This window comes from Scyliorhinus canicula, chromosome 1 (genome assembly GCF_902713615.1).
Source record: "Scyliorhinus canicula chromosome 1, sScyCan1.1, whole genome shotgun sequence".
NCBI classification, from domain to species: Eukaryota; Metazoa; Chordata; class Chondrichthyes; order Carcharhiniformes; family Scyliorhinidae; genus Scyliorhinus; species Scyliorhinus canicula.
Genome location: NC_052146.1, coordinates 22,780,499 through 22,799,416, shown reverse-complemented (window position 1 = coordinate 22,799,416; position 18,918 = coordinate 22,780,499). Strand labels below are relative to the sequence as shown.

Sequence of the window (18,918 nt, the reverse complement as noted above, 5' to 3'; positions counted from 1 at the left end):
CCTGCACCCAAATTCTTACGGCTGTCCATTTGTTAGTCCAGGCAGCCTCTAATCTAACCCTTCACCAGCAAGTACAAGTGCATACTTCACACTCTATCGTGGCTCTCCTAACGTCTCAGCAAACCCAGCATCTGACTCAAGCGCGATTGAGCCGCTATGAGATTTCACTATTGCAAAACCCCTACCTCTCTTTTCATTATTGTTCAACCTTAAATCCTGCTGTGTTCCTTGAACAACCCCCCCGATAATCTTGAAGACCCACCACACAATTGTTTGCTTCGGAATCACTTCCTTTCCACACCTTGCCCGGATTTAACAGACAGGCCTATTGATAATCCAGATCTAATTTTTTATGTTGATGGCAGTTCTTCCATTTCCCCATTTGGCGTCCCACAGTCGGGATATGCTGTGGTAACCGACACTGACGTGCAGGAAGCAGCAGCCTTCCAGACCCCTGTCTCTGCACAAAAAGCCGAGCTATTCGCCCTTACTCCAGCATGTATTTTGGCCACAGACAAAAGTACTAATGTTTACACTGATTCTAGGTATGCCTTTGGCGTGACCCATGATTTCGGCCGCCTCTGGCAACAGCGAGGTTTTCTCACCTCTGTGGGAACTCCCATTCAAAATGCACTTTGGGTTAAAAATCTCCTCGATGCTATTCAGCTTCCCCGTCAATTGGCAGTTATTAAATGTGTTGCGCACACGAAGGGTGACACTCCTGTTCAATTAGGAAATGCCCGTGCTGATTCAGCTGCTAAAACTGCAGCTTCATCAACCTCTTTAATTGTTCCCAGTGGGGCTAATCAGGCTCTAAACCAGGTACCTGCATTGCGGACGAAGGGCATGCCAGAGATAGCTGAAGTTTGAAATTTGCAGAGGGACGCCTCTGATTCTGAGCGAACACTATGGAAGTCAATGGGGTGTTCGCACTCCTTGACACGAGACCTCTGGCTGACTCCAGTTGGTCAAGTTTGTATTCCGAATTCTTTATTGCCGTTACTTGTTGATTATTTGCATTCTTGTACCCATCCTGGCAAGGAGGGAGTGGTACAGCTACTCCTAAAAACTTGGTGGCACCCAGATTTGAATACAGCAGCGCAAACGCGGCTGGATCGATGCGTCATTTGCATGAAACATAATAAGGGTAAAGGTATTAAATGTCCTCCGGGAACCACCCCCTTGCCAGATGATCCTTTTGCTTGTATACAGCTTGATTTTATCGAATTGCCAAAAGCACAGTGCTATAAATATTGTTTAGTAATAATCGATGTGTTTAGTAAATGGATTGAAGCCTTCCCCACCACTAATTGTACGGCACATACAGTAGTGAAGTTGTTGTTAACGGAAGTCATTCCTCGTTTTGGGGTACCCAAAATGGTGAGCTCAGATAATGGACCACATTTTGTAGCTCGGATCAATATGAATTGTGCAAAGCCCTTGTAATTAAACAGCAACTGCACTGCGCGTATCACCCGCTGGCAGCAGGAATTCTGGAAAGAGCCAACGGGACTTTAAAAGAAAAATTATCTAAATTAACTGAAGAAATTGGGTTAAATTGGCTAAAAGTATTACCTTTGGCACTGTTTCAGCGAGTGACTCCCCATTCGCGGACCAGACTGTCAGCTGCAGAGATAGTCTATGGTCGGCCAATGAGGACTCCCTGGGATGCCCATGAAAAACCCCTAGAGGGAGTAGACCTCCATGTGATGGGGAACAAATGCAGAACTATTTGTTGCAATCAACACTTTCTTTGAAGTTTCTCCACTCACAGGTAAAACAGGCACATCTCCCAGTAATGACAGGGACAGCCGTCCCTCGATATCCAGTGGTCAAACCCAGAGACCACATGTCGGTAAAAAACTGGGACAGAAAGAAACTAGGACAATGCTGGAGCGGACCCTTCATCGTACTACTGACGACGCCAACTTTGGTCAAACTTGAAGGACATGCCAGTTGGATACATCTATCCGATTGCAAGAAGATAGTCTCCAACCCAGACGAGAACACAGGATGAAGATATTCAGTATAATTTTTGGACTTTCTGGACTATTTAGCCTGAAAGGCCACTCGGTAGTAAAAAACGAACTAAACGAGACCTGCCTTCCAATACCTATTTACATATGTCATATCTTTACGCCGAAAAATTGAATATTAGCAAGTGTTGGGTTTGTACCCACATCCCCGTCCATTCAAGGGAAGGAATACCTCTCCAATCTCTCCCCTTTCAGACCGCAGAGACAGTTGAATGGATTTTACGACAAAATCAAACAGGCATCAGGGGAGATAGGGGGAATATGAAAATATGGAGATCTGCTGGCTATGACATGACTAAATTTTCAGCTTCGTATCAACCTACCCATAATCATGTCCTGACTCCACCCTCCCTCACTGTCCACTCGTATAATGTTCAAGATTCCATATGTTTTAATAAATCAGGGAAAGGAAAGTTAATGGGGCAAAGTAGGTACAACCTACCAATATAACCCCTGGATGACATCAGCTGATGAGTTTACAGCCTACAATGGAACCTATTTCATATGCGGCACTAAAGCATATCCGTGGCTCCCCATTGATTGGACAGGATCCTGCTTTTTAGGGTATGTCGTACCCCAAATGCGTCACCTACCCACCCTTAAGCACTCCCCCTCGCGAGCAAAAAGAACAATTTCTAAAACGGAACGGGGAAGGCATGAACGAACTGATCTACATGGCCTCAGCATTGGAAAATCTGGCAAACGTAACGGCAACAGAAGCCAGGGACACTGGACAGGCACTGGCCGAGGTCTCAGCTGAGCTAGTGGCTGTCCGGACCGTGGCATTACAAAATCGACTGGCTTTGGATTATCTGTTAGCCTCGCAGGGAGGAACGTGCGGTATTGTAGGCCAAGAGTGCTGTACTTACATTCCAGATGGCTCTGAAAATATCACTAACCTGGCCGACCATATTAAGAAACAGGCTGCTCAAATTCAAGAAATTGTCAGTGAATTTCACGACTATAACCCGCCGGGTTGGCTAGGGTGGTTGGGTCATGGATTATTTGACTGGATCTTTAAGGCCTTTATTCTACTGCTACTAATGCTACTAGGGATAGGATTGCTTGCCTGCTTGTGTAAATGCATTTTCAAACGGATCATGGATATACCTATTTAGCCGGTTGTCATGATATGACAAAAGGGGGGAGTGCGGTATTGTGTGAAGCAAATAATGGCATGATGAGAAAACTAGTCAAGTCTTCTTGGTACAATTGAATTAAACCTAAGGCACAGATACAAAATACACAGATACAGCCGAGGTCAGCATGACCTGAGAACTGGGTGACTCTGAAATTCTAAGATAAGGCTTGTTCGTTATGAACCTAGAAGCAGTCTCAATAAATACCAAGCTAAAAAGCTGTCTCTTCTTGTTCGTAAACAAATTTGTCTTGTTCTTAAAACAAAGACAAGATAATGATATGAAACTACATTCCCCTAAAGGTCAGCAAGGTGACGCCATTGTAACAATTATTACTTATGTTTTACTTTTGATTAAATTCCTGACCAAGTTGTATTCATGTTATCTGATCCTATAGTGTATAAAAATCGCCTTATTCTTCTGTACTATCGCAGACTTGGGACGGACTCAGCAGTTTGTAATTGACTGCCTTCCGAATTCAAGTCTCAGCCATTTACTGCTAGCAGTCAGTTCTAATTGGTAAATAAAGTTCAGTTTTGCTTACCTAATGAATGCTGTTTGAATTTCTCTATCACAGTCAAGAAGCGGGGAAAATATTGAATACGACATCATTATCTTAAGTAGGTCCCCAAAATTTAATTTCTGTAGCAAGGCCCAATCGTGGGCCACGCAGTCTCCCAGGTAACGAAAACTGGACCTGGCCAAGCGAAGAGGCAATTTTCCCCGACCAGCTCTCCTCCCTGGGAGTTTCACTGCAAAGCATTCGATTTCACCCAAGTTCAGTGTATGCTCGGAGAATGAGCCAGGCCTCTCAAGCAGCTTCATTATCTCCGCTGCTCTGGAAAGAGGGTCTGCCACATACATCAACAGGTCGTCTACATACAATTATACCTTATGCTCCCCTTCCCCCTCTATCCTCCTGGACTTTGTGGATGACCTCAATGCTGGCCAGAGGCTCAATTGTCAAGGCAAACAACAGCGGGGTGAGTGGACACCCCTGAATCATTCCTCTCCTCAGTTGGAACTATTTTGAACTCAAAACGTTTGTAATAATAATATTTATTATTGTCACAAGTACACTTACATTAACACTGCAATGCCCACATCCCATGAAAGAATAAAAACCTCTAACAAAGAATGAGGCCACATTGAGGCCCGGCAACCGCTGCCATCGTGACCGTATATGGAGCAGCAGAACAAATGACCAATCAGCAAAGTTTACCATCTAGGGGTGATCAGGGAATGCTGGGGCAGTGTGCTGGTGCATTCCAGCAGCACTACTCCCTTACCCGTAACTCATGTCCATCTTGGATACTAAACAATGCATACAACTCCCTTTGCATTTACTCAATAATGTTCAACAGCATCAAAAGACTGAATGTGTCCACCTGCCGCATAGTTATCTTTTTAGCATCTGACTGAAAATGCTGTTTTGGTGTTGAATGTTGTGTTTTGTATTCACATCTACTCGGGACTGGGTCGCATTTTGTCGGATAATGCTCTGTGAAAAGCTTTGGGGCATTTTACCACTCATATATTTAAGGTGAAATATAAAGGTGCAGGTTGTTGTTGCTATTTTGGAGATCTAATTTCCATGCATTGTTTAAAAGTTGGAGACTTTGATTGTACCAGGTTCCACAGCATCTCAAAATCTGAATCGCCCAGCTTCCATGCTCATCCTGTTTCCTCTGAGTCTCTCTCTCTCCAGATTACATAGATCTCCAGATCTCTCTTTCATATTACAGATACACAAATACTGATACATCTACAGAGTTTGACTTTTTACCTGGGGTCCTCACAGATGGCAAGTGTCCTGGGAACAGGAAGTCCCATGGCTGAAAGAGCTGAAATAAAAATTAAACTTTGAACTTTAATTTAACCTTAATAAAACACAGTAGGCAACGAGTTGACCAGAATAATAATTCCAAACACAGCATAATTAACAGTACACACACTCTGCAACTCCTCCTTTTTTAATGACTTTTCCCCTTTCAGCCCTGAAGGTGCTCATTTTTACTGACATATAGTTCAACGGATACTGAAAGCTTTCATGCAAAGCTAGGCAGTGAGTGCTGGAAAGGTATTTGACTGTCAGGGGAATCGCAACTATGGTTAACCATGAGTTCATCCAATGCACACATATACAACACAACAGATAATCAAGAGTGAGGACATCTGTCTAAATTTCCCATCTTTTGTCCAGGGACACTGATTGATTGATTGATATTTATTGTCACATGTACCGCAGTACAGTGAAAAGTATTTTTCTGCGGTCAAGGGAACATACACAGTACATACATAGTAGACAAAAGAATAATCAACAGAGTACATTGACAATGGGACATTAACAAATGGTGATTGGTTACAGTGCGAAACAAGGGCCAAACAAGAGCAGCACAAGGCGTCGTGAATACTGTTTTTACTGGGAACAGATCAGTCCAAGAGAGAGTTGTTGAGGAGTCTGGCAGCTGTAGTGAGCACAGTTGCTTCACAGCACCAGGGTCCCAGGTTTGGTTCCCAGCTTGGGTCACTGTCTGCGGAGTCTGCACATTCTCCCCGTGGCTGCGTGGGTTTCCTTCAGGTGCTCCCGCAAGTCCCGAAGTGCTTTTAGGTAATTTGGACATTCTGAATTCTCCCTCTGTGTACCCGGACAGGCGCCGGAATGTGATCACTAGGGGCTTTTCACAGTAACTTCATTGCAGTGTTAATGTAAGCCTACTTGTGACATTAATAAAGATTATTATTATGAGCTAATAGTGACAATTCAGTGAAAGCAACGGAATTGGCAGATAGGAATCAAACTTGGGATCTTGCTGATTAGTAAGGCTCAATATCAGGCAGTATAATTACCTACTAAGGCATTAAGGAGCTGTGAACCAAAAACTTTTAAGTGGATGGCCAGGGACCCTTGAATTCCTGGCATCTGACAACAGGTTAAGAACTGAACTGTCAGCTCGCTGAGCTTCCAACCGAGTGAAGAGGCTGGTTTAGCTAGGGGCCGGTTTAGCTCACTGGGCTAAATCGCTGGCTTTTAAAGCAGACCAAGCGGGCCAGCAGCACCGTTCGATTCCTGTACCAGCCTCCCCGGACAGGCGCCGGAATGTGGCGACTAGGGGCTTTTCACAGTAACTTCATTGAAGCCTACTCGTGACAATAAGCGATTTTCATTTTTTTTTCATATTCAAGAGGAACCATCGGTTTTGTAAAGCACAGAGATTTGCTCCATTTTCTCACAACATACCTGTATTCTCTCTCCACTGCGTGTGCTGATTGCAGAAGTTTTCCAGGTGGTTTCTTTCTCAGGACCAGCTGTCGGTCACCACTCTGCACGTGGTACGTAGGGTTAGACTGGCCGTGAGTAAACTGTCGGACAGTCAACGGCTCTGAAACCAGACATAGCACATCAATCAAACATAATCAGTCCAGGGGTATGATGGACTGCCAAACTACCATACTGCTGTAAAGTGTGATAGGCTTCTGGTTCTCTCTGAGCAACATCTTCTTGGTGTCAGCCTGGTTGTCTTGGGCGAGATGGGCACCTCCTAACATTGAATGTGTAAACACCCCAATAGCAGACCGAGCCTTCTCAAACAGGGAGATGCTTTGGGGATCTGCTCAGCAAATGGGAGGCACAAATTCTCAAAAATGTTAAGAGCCCTGATACTTTCCAATTCTTCTTCTTCAGTGACCACTCGCTAACGCGCATGATTATCTACCTAAGAAACTGTGTTACTGGTCATGGGTTCTGTAGGTTCTTGTGTGGCTGACCAGCCTGATCCTAGAGCCGCATCTTCTACCGCACAATTTTGGCTTCCTCTAGGTGGACGCCTGGTGCCTGGCGCATTGCACATCAGCAGACCCAAGGGCCTTGACAGAGGGTCCAGGGGCAAGGGAACCTCAATGACTGGGGATCTCATAGAATCATACAATTAATACAGAAGGAGGCCCATTGAGTCTGCACCAGCCCTTGGAAAGAGCACCTTCCTTAAGCCCCACACCTCCACCCTAACCCCGTCATCCAGTAACCCCACCTAACCTTTTTGGACACGAAGGACAATTTAGCATAGCCAATCCACCCAACCTGCATATCTTTGGACTGTGGGAGGAAGCTGGAGCACCCGGAGGAAACCCACGCAGACACGGGGAGAACGTGCAGACTCCATACAGACAGTGACCCAAGCCGGGAATCGAACCTGCGACCCTGGAGCTGTGAAACGACAGTGCTAACCACTGTTCTACAGTGCCACCCCTTATTGCCCTACTTCTGCAGCCTTCATCCGCCATTGCAGCCATTGATACCATACGAGTCTCTTCCCACTGATCCACCATTGAAGACTTATTTTGGATTGTGCTTTGCCTGGTTCCTCCCCTCTGACCGTACCGTCATGGCTGACCCTGTCAGGAGCATAAGACTCCCGATGACATAGCTCTCGGGATCAATGGAACGTTCAGACCACTCCACCACGGCAAGGTGGCAATCCAAGGAAAGGACTTGGATTTGGAAAGAACTTCCCTATAACCCATTTATCAAACTTAAATTGTCACGAAAGTAACAAGAACCACATTATCCCTTTCAAATTAGTCATGCATACCCATACTGTTCCCTTCATCTTGAAGTGCAGTAAGCTCCGACCCTGGGCATCCTATCAATTAGTTATGTTAATACTTGATCAAGAGTGATCAGCTGGTTGCTGCTTCCCTCCTGGGAACAAATATTTAAACCGCTGCAGGAAGTGAGTGAGTATATGCAACAAACAATCTGCAATTGCTACCTAGGAATGAAGTTCCCCCACAGGAACTAGAAACATATTGATGAAAAAAGGGACTGTACATTAACTCAAATACAATAAAAGGCATTAAATTGGGCAACAGTGATTGTGTAACTATTAACCATACAATTATCTCCATTATCAATTATCAATCTATTGACTCTGTCGACACCTCCCGCTGCCTTGGGAAAGTGGGCAGCATAATCAAAGACCTCTCCCACCCGAGTTAGTCTCTCTTCCAACTTCTCCATCGGGCAGGAGATACAAGAGTCTAAGAACACACACTAACAATCAAAAACAGCTTCTTCCCCGCTATTTCCAGACTCCTGAATGACGCGTTTATGGAGTGAACTGATCTCTTCACACATCTTATCTACCGAGTAGTACTGAACTCCTGTATGCGTTCCCCAATGCCTCTGCCTATGTATTTACAGTGTGTATCTTTCATTTGCCCTATGCTTTTTCATGTATGGAACGATCTGTCTGGACTGTACTGTCCGGTGAATGTACCTTTAAGAAATGGGTGTTTATCAAATAGCTGCAGTGATGTCAGTGTGTGGGTGGAGCTGGGCTGTCACTGTCTTTTATTTTCGTTTTGAGCTGTAAAGCTGCTTTGTGTCTCTGTTTTTGGTTTTGTTTTCAGAGTTGGAATGCTGTATTCAAAGCAAACAGATGTGTAATGATCTATCTCTCTACAAGCTAAAGAATGTCTTCAGCTCACTTGATGATTTCAAAGTAATGCCTGTTTCTGTAGAGAATTTAAACCTGCTGTCTTTGTTAAACACGGTAGCATGGTGGTTAGCATCAATGCTTCACAGCTCCAGGGTCCCAGGTTCGATTCCCGGCTGGGTCACTGTCTGTGTGGAGTCTGCACGTCCTCCCCGTGTGTGCGTGGGTTTCCTCCGGGTGCTCCGGTTTCCTCCCACAGTCCAAAGATGTGCGAGTTAGGTGGATTGGCCATGCTAAATTGCCCGTAGTGTAATGTTAATGGGGGGATTGTTGGGTTACGGGTATACGGGTTACGTGGGTTTAAGTAGGGTGATCATTGCTCGGCACAACATCGAGGGCCGAAGGGCCTGTTCTGTGCTGTACTGTTCTATGTTCTAATTCATGGATGTTGCTAGGAAAGGTATTAAGGGTTACCTATAGAGTATTCCATCTGTGGGGTTACGTGTGTTGGTTGTTGATAAGATGTTTACTGTGTGTTTATAAAATGTTAACTGGGTTCATAGAATAAACATTGTTTTGTTTTTAAAATACTTAAGGTCTCTGTTGCATAACACCTGGAGAGTGGACCCTTGTGCTCCCCATACCACAATCTAATAAAAGCCGTGGGTCAGGTGAACTCTATGATATACTTTGGAGTTACTTTGGGGTAAAAGTCTATCTTTCGTGATTGGATTGGCTCAGTGAACTTAAAGACAGTGAGGGGTGAGCATATTTGTGTTTGCTTTTCAGGGGTAGGGAGTGTGCAGTGGACAATGGCTCTTTCAGAAGCTCGGAAGTTTTTGGGGGTGGAGAAGGTTACACGCAGTACCTTACGAACAGAGACTAAAAGATAGCTTTTAGATTTGGCAAAGACATTGCAGTTAACGTTACCTAACAGCATACGAAAAGACGAGGTACTTACAGCAATAGCTGAGCATTTAAAATTGCCTGAGATACAGTCTGACGCATTAAAACAGGCAAAAATTCAGTTACAGATTAAAAAACTGGAACATGAGAAATAATTAAATCAGCTTGAATACGCAATGGTGGACAAAGAAAAAGAGAAAGAGATAGAGAGGAAAACGAAAACGAGAGAGAAAGAGAGAGAGAGAGAGGAAAGGGAAAGAGACAGAGAGGAAAGGGAAAAAGAGAGAGTTTGAACTTTGGAAAATGGCCATGAAACATGACAGTCAGTTAAAATTGGCGAATGTAAAGGGAAACGTACAGTTTGAGGATAGTGATGAGGATAATGAGCCTGAGCGTCATAGTTGAAGGCTTGGTGGGGATCAATTTAAATATGTCCACGCATTGCCAAGGTTTGATGAGAAGGAGGTAGAAGCCTTTTTCATTTCATTTGAGATTGTAGCTAAACAAATGAAATGGCCACAAGACATGTGGGTATTAATGATTCAAACAAAGTTGGTAGGTACAGCAAGTGAAGTGTTTGCATCACTATCAGAGGAGGTATCTGAGACATATTAAGAGGTGAAAAAATCCATCTTGGTGCATATGAACTAGTGCCTGAAGCTTACAGACAAAGGTTTAGAAATTTAAAGAAGAACCTGGTCAAACATACATGGAGTTTGAAAGGATCAGAGTAATTTTGATAGGTGGATAAGGGCTTTGAAAATAGACCAAACGTATGAAGCTCTCAGAGAAATTATACTTTTGGAGGAATTTAAAAATTCAATTCCTGTTGTAGTGAGAACTCATGTGGAAGAGCAGAGGGTTAAAACTGCGAGATTCGCAGCAGAAATGGCAGATGGTTATGAATTAGTTCATAAATCAAAGCTTGGTTTCCGACATCAGTTTCAACCTGTGAGGGATAGAAACTGAGGACATGAGAAATACTCAAGTGGTAACGGTAAAGGGGATCTGATGGGAGATAATAAGGAGAGTGTACCTCAAATTTTAAAAAAATCCAGGAGGGTGGAAGAGACATGAAAAGTTTCAAATGTTTTCACTGTAATTAACTAGGCCATGTAAAGTCACAGTGTTGGTTTTTGAAGAAGAGAACTGGGAAGGCTGTTATGGTAAAACAGGATAAGTCAGTGGGGTTGTTAAAATGGTAATGGAAAGCCCAAGTGAAGCGAAGGAGGTGCAAACTATTGTACAGCCTGATCAAGAGATGCCAGATCTCTTTAAATAATTTACTTATGTGGGTAAAGTTTACTCATGTGTATCAGGAGGAGCAGGTAAAGAAGTCATAATTTTAAGAGATACGGGAGCTAGTCAATCTTTGATGGTAAGAGATGAGAAGTTATGTAGTTTAGGAGGAATATTGCCAGAAAAGGTGGTAATATGTGGAAATCAGGGTGAGAAGAGTAGTGTGCTATTATATAAGGTACAGTTGGAAAGTCCAGTGAAGAGTGGTGATGTGGTAGTAGGAGTAGTAGAGAAACTATCTTATCCAGGAATACAGTTTATCTTGGGTAATGATATAGCTGGCTCGCAGGTGGGAGTGATGCCTACTGTGGTTGATAAGCTAGTGGAAAATCAGACAACTGAAGTGTTGGAGGACAAATATCCTGGGATTTTTCTGGATTGTGTACTAACACGGTCGCAAAGTCACAGGTTAAGACAAGAGGAGAAATCAGAGAGTGAAGATAAAGTTGAAGTGCAATTATCAGAAACTATTTTTGATCAGATGGTTGGAAAAGAACAGGTGGAGGATGAGGCGGATATTTTTAGTTCAGGAAAATTGGCGGAATTACAACAGAAAGATATAGAAATAAAACGGATGTATCAGAAAAGATACAGGGAAGAGGAATCTGAGTGTATACCAGGGTGCATTACCGTAAAAATGATGTCTTGATGAGGAAATGGAGACCTTTACATATGCAGGTGGATGAAAAGTGGGCAGAAGTTCATCAAGTGGTATTGCCGGTAGGGGATAGAAAGAAGGTGTTGCAAGTAGCACATGAGGTCCCAGTGGGAGGTCATTTGGGAGTAAGGAAAACTCAAGCTAATATCTAAAAACATTTTTATTGGCCTGGACGACATAAAGATGTAGTTAAATTTTGTCAATCATGTCACATATGCCAAGTGATAGGGAAACCTCAAGCAGTGATAAAACCAGCACCCTTAATACCCATTCCAGCATTTGAGGAACCTCTTACAAGGGTCTTAATTGATTGTGTAGGACCACTTCTTAAAACGAAAAATGGGAATCAATATCTTTTATGGATGTGTCTACTAGGTTTCCAGAGGCCATTCCAGTACGCAATATTACAGCTAAAAGGACTGTGGAGGAGTTACTTAAATTATTTACTAGATATAGACTACTCACAGAAATATAATCGGATCAAGGATCAAATGTTACCTCAAAGTTATTCAAAGAAGTTATGGATATCTTAGGAATAAAACAATTTAAATCAACTGCGTACCATCCAGAATTGCATGGAGCATTAGAAAGGTGGCAATGTTGAGGGCTTATTGTCAAGATTATCCAGAGGATTGGAATAAAAGTTTTCTATTCGTACTGTTTGCAATTAGGGATGCACCTAATGAGTCAACCAAAATCAGTCCTTTTGAACTAATTTTTGGTCATGAGGTAAGAGGACCACTTAAATTGATTAAGGAAAATTTGGTGAGTGAGCAGTCGGAACTTATATTATTGGATTACATGTCAAATTTTAGTGAATGATTAAATAGAGCAGGTGAATTGGCTAGACAACATTTAAAAGTTGCACATGTGATGAGACGGATAGCAGACAAGAAAGCAAGAGTTCGTAGTTTTGCCAGTGGAGATAAAGTTTTAGTATTATTGCCAGTGGTAGGTGAACCTTTAAAAGCAAGGTTTTGTGGACCGTATCAGATTGAAAGGAAATTAAGTAAAGTGAATTATGTGGTAAGAACGCCAGATAGAAGGAAAACTCACCAAGTGTGTCATGTGAATATGCTTAAAAGGTACTTTGAAAGGGAAGGAGAGCAAAAGGAGGTTTTAATGATTCTAACTCAAAGTGTAGAACTGAATCCAGTGACTTTGAATTTGACATACCTCAAATTAAATTGGAAAATGAGGATGTTCTTAAAAATTGGGATAAATTGTTACCTTCCAGAGGAAAAATGAACTGACCTGAAAGAGTTATTGATATCACATGGGCAAGTTTGTGGAGATAAATTGGGAAGTATTAAAATGGCCAGACATGATGTAGATGTGGGAAATGCTGTTCCAATTAAACAACATCTATATAGACTTAACCCGTTAAAATTGGCACAGGTTAACAAAGAAATTGAAAGTATGCTTAAAAATGGCATAATTGAAGTGGTTGCAGCCAATGGAGCTCACCTACAGTGATGGTACCAGACAGTATTCAATGGTTGTATGTGGACTATAGAAAGGTTAATGCAGTTACAAGAACGGACTCTTACCCTATCCCACGCTTGGAGGATTGCATTGAGAAGATGGACAATCAACTTTTATTTCCAAACTGGATTTACTTAAAGGTTACTGGCAGGTACCTTTATTCGAAAGGGCGAAGGAGATTTCAGCTTTTGTGACTCCAGATGGTATATAGAGTAGTGGGGGCATGGAATGCACTGCCTGTGGTAGTAGTTGAGTCGGAAAATTTATGGACCTTCAAGCGGCTATTGGATAGGTACTTGGATTAGGGTAGAATAAGGGAGTGTAGGTTAACTTCTTAAGGGCAGCACGGTAGCATTGTGGATAGCACAATTGCTTCACAGCTCCAGGGTCCCAAGTTCGATTTCGACTTGGGTCACTGTCTGTGTGGAGTCTGCACATCCTCCCCGTGACTGCGTGGGTTTCCTCCGGGTACTCCGGTTTCCTCCCACAGTTCAAAGATGTGCAGGTTGGGTGGATTAGCCATGACAAATTGTCCAAAATTCTATGATTAACCTAGGACAAAAGCTCGGCGCAACATCGTGGGCCGAAGGGCCTGTTCTGTGCTGTATTTCTCTATATCTATATCTATACCAATTCAAAGTTATGCCATTTGTCATGAAAACGCCCAGCCTCATTTCAATGGTTAACTAACAAAGTTGTTTCAGGATTACCCAATTGTGCGATATACATCGACGATCAGGTAATTTTCAGTCAGACATGGAAAGAATATGGTAGTAAATCTAGCCAAAAGTGAATTTGGAAAGGCCAAAGTCACTTTCCTTGGCCATACAATCGGACAGGGCCGAATGGTCCCTCGGGATGTGAAAACAAAAGTTATTGGGGAGTTTCCAATACCCTTGACACAAAGGGAAGTAATGCGATTTCTTGGCATGAACGGATTTTACCGGAAATTTGTGCTGAACCTTCGCAGTGTGGTTGCTCCAATGATGGACTTGCTAAGGAAATGTAGCAAATTTAAGTGGACAGGGGAGTGTCAACAGGGATTTGAAGGCCTAAAGGCTGTGATAACCAATTCTCCTGTGTTGGAGAATTACAAGGGGCTCTGTGATCGGATTGAATTAAAGTATCTGACCTTAAAGAGAAATGCAGAGGTGTAGAGAAATGGATGGATCATGCAGAGACCTTCTTTTCCAAAGAGACTGTCAATCAAGAGGGATTCATTTTGGAGGAAAAATGACTAAAATGGACTATGTTATTATAAATGTTTACGCGTTTTGTTTTGTTAAAAAAAACGTATATTCAATGTCAATATTTCTTTTTTTTTAAAATAATTTTAATTAAAGTTTTCACAAAATATCAACAGCAGAATGGAAAAAGAACCCCATAGAATTAAATAAAAAACAAAACACCCCTGTACCCCCCTCCACCCTGTACATAAATAATAAATTAACACCCGTCAAAACACAAAGCAAACATAGCAAATATGTTCACCCCCTCAGATCCCCCTGTATTGAACAACAAAAGTAAAAAAATAGCTCCCCCCCCCGGGTTGCTGCTACTGACCATTATCTACCGTTCTGCCAGCAAGTCTAGAAACGGTTGCCACTGCCTAAAAAACCCTTGCACCGACCCCCTCAAAGCAAATTTCACCTTTTCCAACTTAATAAACCCCGCCATGTCATTGATCCAGGCCTCCACGCTTGGGGCCTCGCATCCCTCCACTGAAGAAGAATCCTCCGCCGGGCTACCAGGGACGCAAAGGCCAGAATACCGGCCTCTTTCGCCTCCTGCACTCCCGGCTCCTCTGCAACCCCAAATATTGTGAACCCCCAGCCCGGTTTGACCCTGGATCCTACCACCCTCGACACCGTCCTTGCTACGCCCTTCCAAAATTCTTCCAGTGCTGGGCTTGCCCAGAACATATGGGTATGATTTTCTGGGCTCCCTGAGCACCTAACACACCTGTACTCACCCCGAAAAAAACGACTCATCCTTGTCCTGGTCATGTGTGCCCTGTGCAGCACCTTAAACTGTATGAGGCTGAGCCTCGCGCACGAAGAGGAAGAGTTCACCCTCCTGAGGGCCTCTGCCCACGTCCCCTCCTCGATCTCCTCTCCCAACTCCTCCTCCCACTTACCTTTCAGCTCCTCCACCGAGGCCTCCTCCTCCTCCTCCTGCATCACCTGGTATGTTGCAGAAATCTTCCCCTCTCCGACCCACACCCCCGAGAGCACCCTGTCCTGTACAGTGCATGGCTGCAGCAGCGGGAATTCCACCACTTGCCACCTAGTAAACATCCTTACCTGTAGATACCTAAAGGTGTTTCCCGGGGGGACCCCGTTCTTCTCCTACAGCTCGCCCAGGCTCGCAAACTTCCCATCCACAAACAGGTCCCCCAGCCTTCTTATCCCTGCCCTGTGCCCCGCAAACCCTCCATCCATTCTCCCTGGGACAAACCAGTGGTTCCCCCGTATCGGGGTCCACACCGAGGCCCCGACTTCCACCCTGTGCCGCCTCCATTGCCCCCAAAGTTTGAGGGTAGCCTCCACCACCGGGCTCGTGGTATACCTCGTTGGAGGGAGCGGAAGTGGTGCCGTTGCCAACGCCTCCAGACTTGTACCCGCACACGACGCCGTCTCCAATGCTCTTCCATGCCGCCCCCTCCCCCTCCATCACCCACTTGCGCACCATCGCCGCATTAGCGCCCCAGTAGTACCCACAGAGGCTGGGCAGCGCCAGCCCCCCCCCCCATCCCTACTCCGCTCCAGGAACACCCTTCTCACCCTCGGAGTCCCTCGCGCCCACACAAACCCCGTTATGATCCTGTTGACCTGCCTAAAGAAGGCCTTCGGGATAAGAATGGGGAGGCACTGGAACAGAAACATAAACCTTGGGAGCACCGTCATCTTGACTGACTGCACCCTACCCGCCAGGGACAGCGGCAATGCGTCCCACCTCTTAAACTCCTCCTCCATCTGCTCCACCAACCTCGTGAAATTAAGTCTATGCAGGTCCCCCCAGCTCCTGGCCGCCTGGACCCCCAAGTACCTGAAGCTCCTCTCCACCCTTTTTAGTGGGAGCTCGCCACTCCCCTTCTCCTGGTCCCTGGGTGAACCACGAACAGCTCGCTCTTCCCCATGTTGAGCTTGTACCCCGAGAAATCCCCAAACTCCCTGAGGATCCTCATTACCTCCGGCATCCCCCCACCGGGTCCGCCACATATAGCAGCAAGTTGTCCGCATAGAGCGACACCGTATGCTCCTCCCCACCCGCACCAGCGCCCTCCAGTTCCTCGACTCCCTCAGTGCCATAGCCAGGGGTTCAATCGCCAGTGCGAAGAGCAGGGGGGACAAGGGACACCCCTGCCTCGTCCCTCGATGCAGCCGAAAGTACTCAGACCTCCTCTTGTTTGTGGCCACACTCGCCATCGGGGTCTCGTACAACAGCCTAACCCACCTGACGAACCCCTCCCCAAACCCAAACCTCTTCAGCACCTTCCACAAGTACCCCCACTCTACCCTATCGAAGGCCTTCTCAGCGTCCATCGCCGCCACTATCACAGCCTCCCCCTCCCTTGCCGGCATCATAATAACCTCCGCACATTCGCGTTCAACTACCTCCCCTTCACGAACCCCGTCTGGTCCTCATGGATGACCTGCAGCACACAATCCTCAATTCTCATGGCTAAGACCTTCGCCAGCACCTTGACATCAACATTTAACAGCGAGATCGGCCTGTAAGACCCACACTGCAGGGTATCTTTGTTCCGCTTCAGGAGATCAGTGCCCGGGACATCGTCGGGGGCAAACCCCCCCCTCCCTTGCCTCATTGAAGGTCCTAACCAACAACGGGCCCAACAGGTCCACATATTTTTTGTAAAACCCGACCGGGAAACCGTCCGGCCCCAGCACTTTCCCCGCCTGCATGTTCCCTATCCCTTTAGCCAGCTCCTCCAGCCCAATCGGGGCCCCTAATCCCACCACCAGTCCCTCCTCCACCTTCGGGAGCCTCAGTTGGTCCAGAAAGCGGCCCATCCCTCCCTCCCTCCTCCAGTGGGGGCTCGGACCGATAAAGTTCCTCATAAAAGTCCCTGAAGACCCCATTGATGCCAACCCCACTCTGCACCACACTCCCTCTCCTATCCTTAACTCCCCTGATAGCTGCGTCCCGCTTCCGAAGCTGAAGCGCCAGCATCCAGCTTGACTTTTCCCCGTATTCATAAATCGCCCCCTGGGCCTTCCTCCACTGCGCCTCCACCTTCCTGGTGGTCAACAGGTCGAATTCGGCATGAAGGCTACGCCTCTCCCTCAACAGTCCCTCCTCCAGCACCTCCGCTTACCTCCTGTCTACCCTCACCATCTCCCCCACCAGCCTCTCCCTCTGTTCTCTCTTCTCTTGTGGGCCCCAATGGAGATCAGCTCTCCCCTAACCACCTCCGACAGCGCCACCCAGACCCTCCCCACTCGAACTTCCCCGGTATCGTTGGCCTCCATGTATCGCTCTATGCTTCCTCGGACCCACTCACTCAACTCCTCATCCGCCAACAGCCCCACCTCCAAGCACCACAACGGGCGCTGGTCCCTCTCCTCCCCCAGCTCTAAGTCTACCCAATGCGGGGCGTGATCCGAAATGGTTATTGCCGAGTACTCGGTATCCTCTACTCTCGCAATCAGCGCCCTACTCATGACAAAGATGTCGATCCGGGAATAGGCCTTATGAACGTGCGAGAAGAATGAAAATTCCCTAGACCCCCGGCCGTGCAAATCTCCAAGGGTCCACCCCTCCCATCTGGTCCATACACCCCCTCAGCACTTTAGCCGCCGCCAGCCTCCTACCCGTCCTAGACCGATCCAGTACTGGATCCAACACCGTGTTAAAGTCCCCCACCCCCATTATTAGGCCCCCCACTTCCAAGTCCGGGATCCGACCCAACATGCGCCGCATAAAACCCGTATCGTCGCAGTTTGGGGCAGACACGTTGACCGGCACCACCCTCTCCCCTTGCAGCTTACTACTCACCATTACGTACCTACCGCCATTGTCTGTCACAATGCTTGACGCCTCGAACGACACCCTCTTTCCCACCAAGATCGCCCCCCCCCCCCCCCCCCCCCCCCCCCCCCCCCGGTTTTTGGCATCCAGCCCTGAATGGAACACCTGGCCTACCCACCCCTTCCTCAATCTTACCTGGTCCGCCACCTTCAGGTGTGTCTCCTGGAGCATTACCACATCCGCCTTCAGCCCCTTCAGGTGCGCGAACACCCGGGCCCGTTTAATCGGCCCATTCAGTCCCCTTACGTTCCAGGTTATCAGACGGATCAGGGGGCTGTCCGCCCCCCTCCCCCGCCGACTAGCCCTAACCCCATCTCTGCCGCCACGCGCCCACGCCCCACCCGTCCCCCACGGCGGCAGACCTTCGTCTCGACCCTCTCTACTCGCTCCAGCTCCCCCTTGACTATACCAGCAGCAACCCCCCCCCCACCTAGGACCCCTCCTAGCTGCGTTGTTCCCCCCCATTGCACTCCCGTAAGTCAGCTGACTCCTGCTGACCCCGGCCACTCCTGCCTCTCCTTCGACTCCTCCCATTGTGGGACTTCCCCCCCCCCCCTTCCATTACCCACCAGCAGGCTCTCCGCCTCCCCCATCCATCCCGAGTGTGCGCAAAAGCCACCTCCGCGCTCCAGTCCTGATAAATGCGAACCTCCGTGTTCTCCCATCTGCTGCTCCTCTCTTTCTTGGCCCACCTGAGCACACACTCCCGGTCGACGAATCGATGAAACCGCACCAGCACCGCCCTCGGCGGCTCGTTAGCTTTGGGCCTCCTCGCCAACACTCTATGGGCCCCTTCCAGCTCCAAGGGTCCATGGAAGGACCCCGCCCCCATCAGCGAGTTTAACATGGTGACCACATAGGCCCCCACGTCCGACCCCTCCAGTCCTTCCGGGAGGCCCAGGATC

At 46.7% G+C, this 18,918-nt stretch overlaps 1 protein-coding gene across 1 annotated transcript in view; it reads right to left on the bottom strand.

The window, feature by feature from the left end:
• The window catches only part of LOC119979123 (acyl-CoA dehydrogenase family member 10-like), a 117,176-nt gene that overhangs the window by 68,482 nt on the left and 29,776 nt on the right, over positions 1–18,918 (bottom strand). Inside the window, exons 7-8 of the mRNA XM_038821166.1 lie at positions 6,417–6,558; positions 4,962–5,036 (exon numbers count right to left, since the gene is read on the bottom strand). Of these exons, the coding sequence (XP_038677094.1) occupies positions 4,962–5,036; positions 6,417–6,558 (217 nt within the window). The remainder of the gene's footprint in view (positions 1–4,961; positions 5,037–6,416; positions 6,559–18,918) is intronic.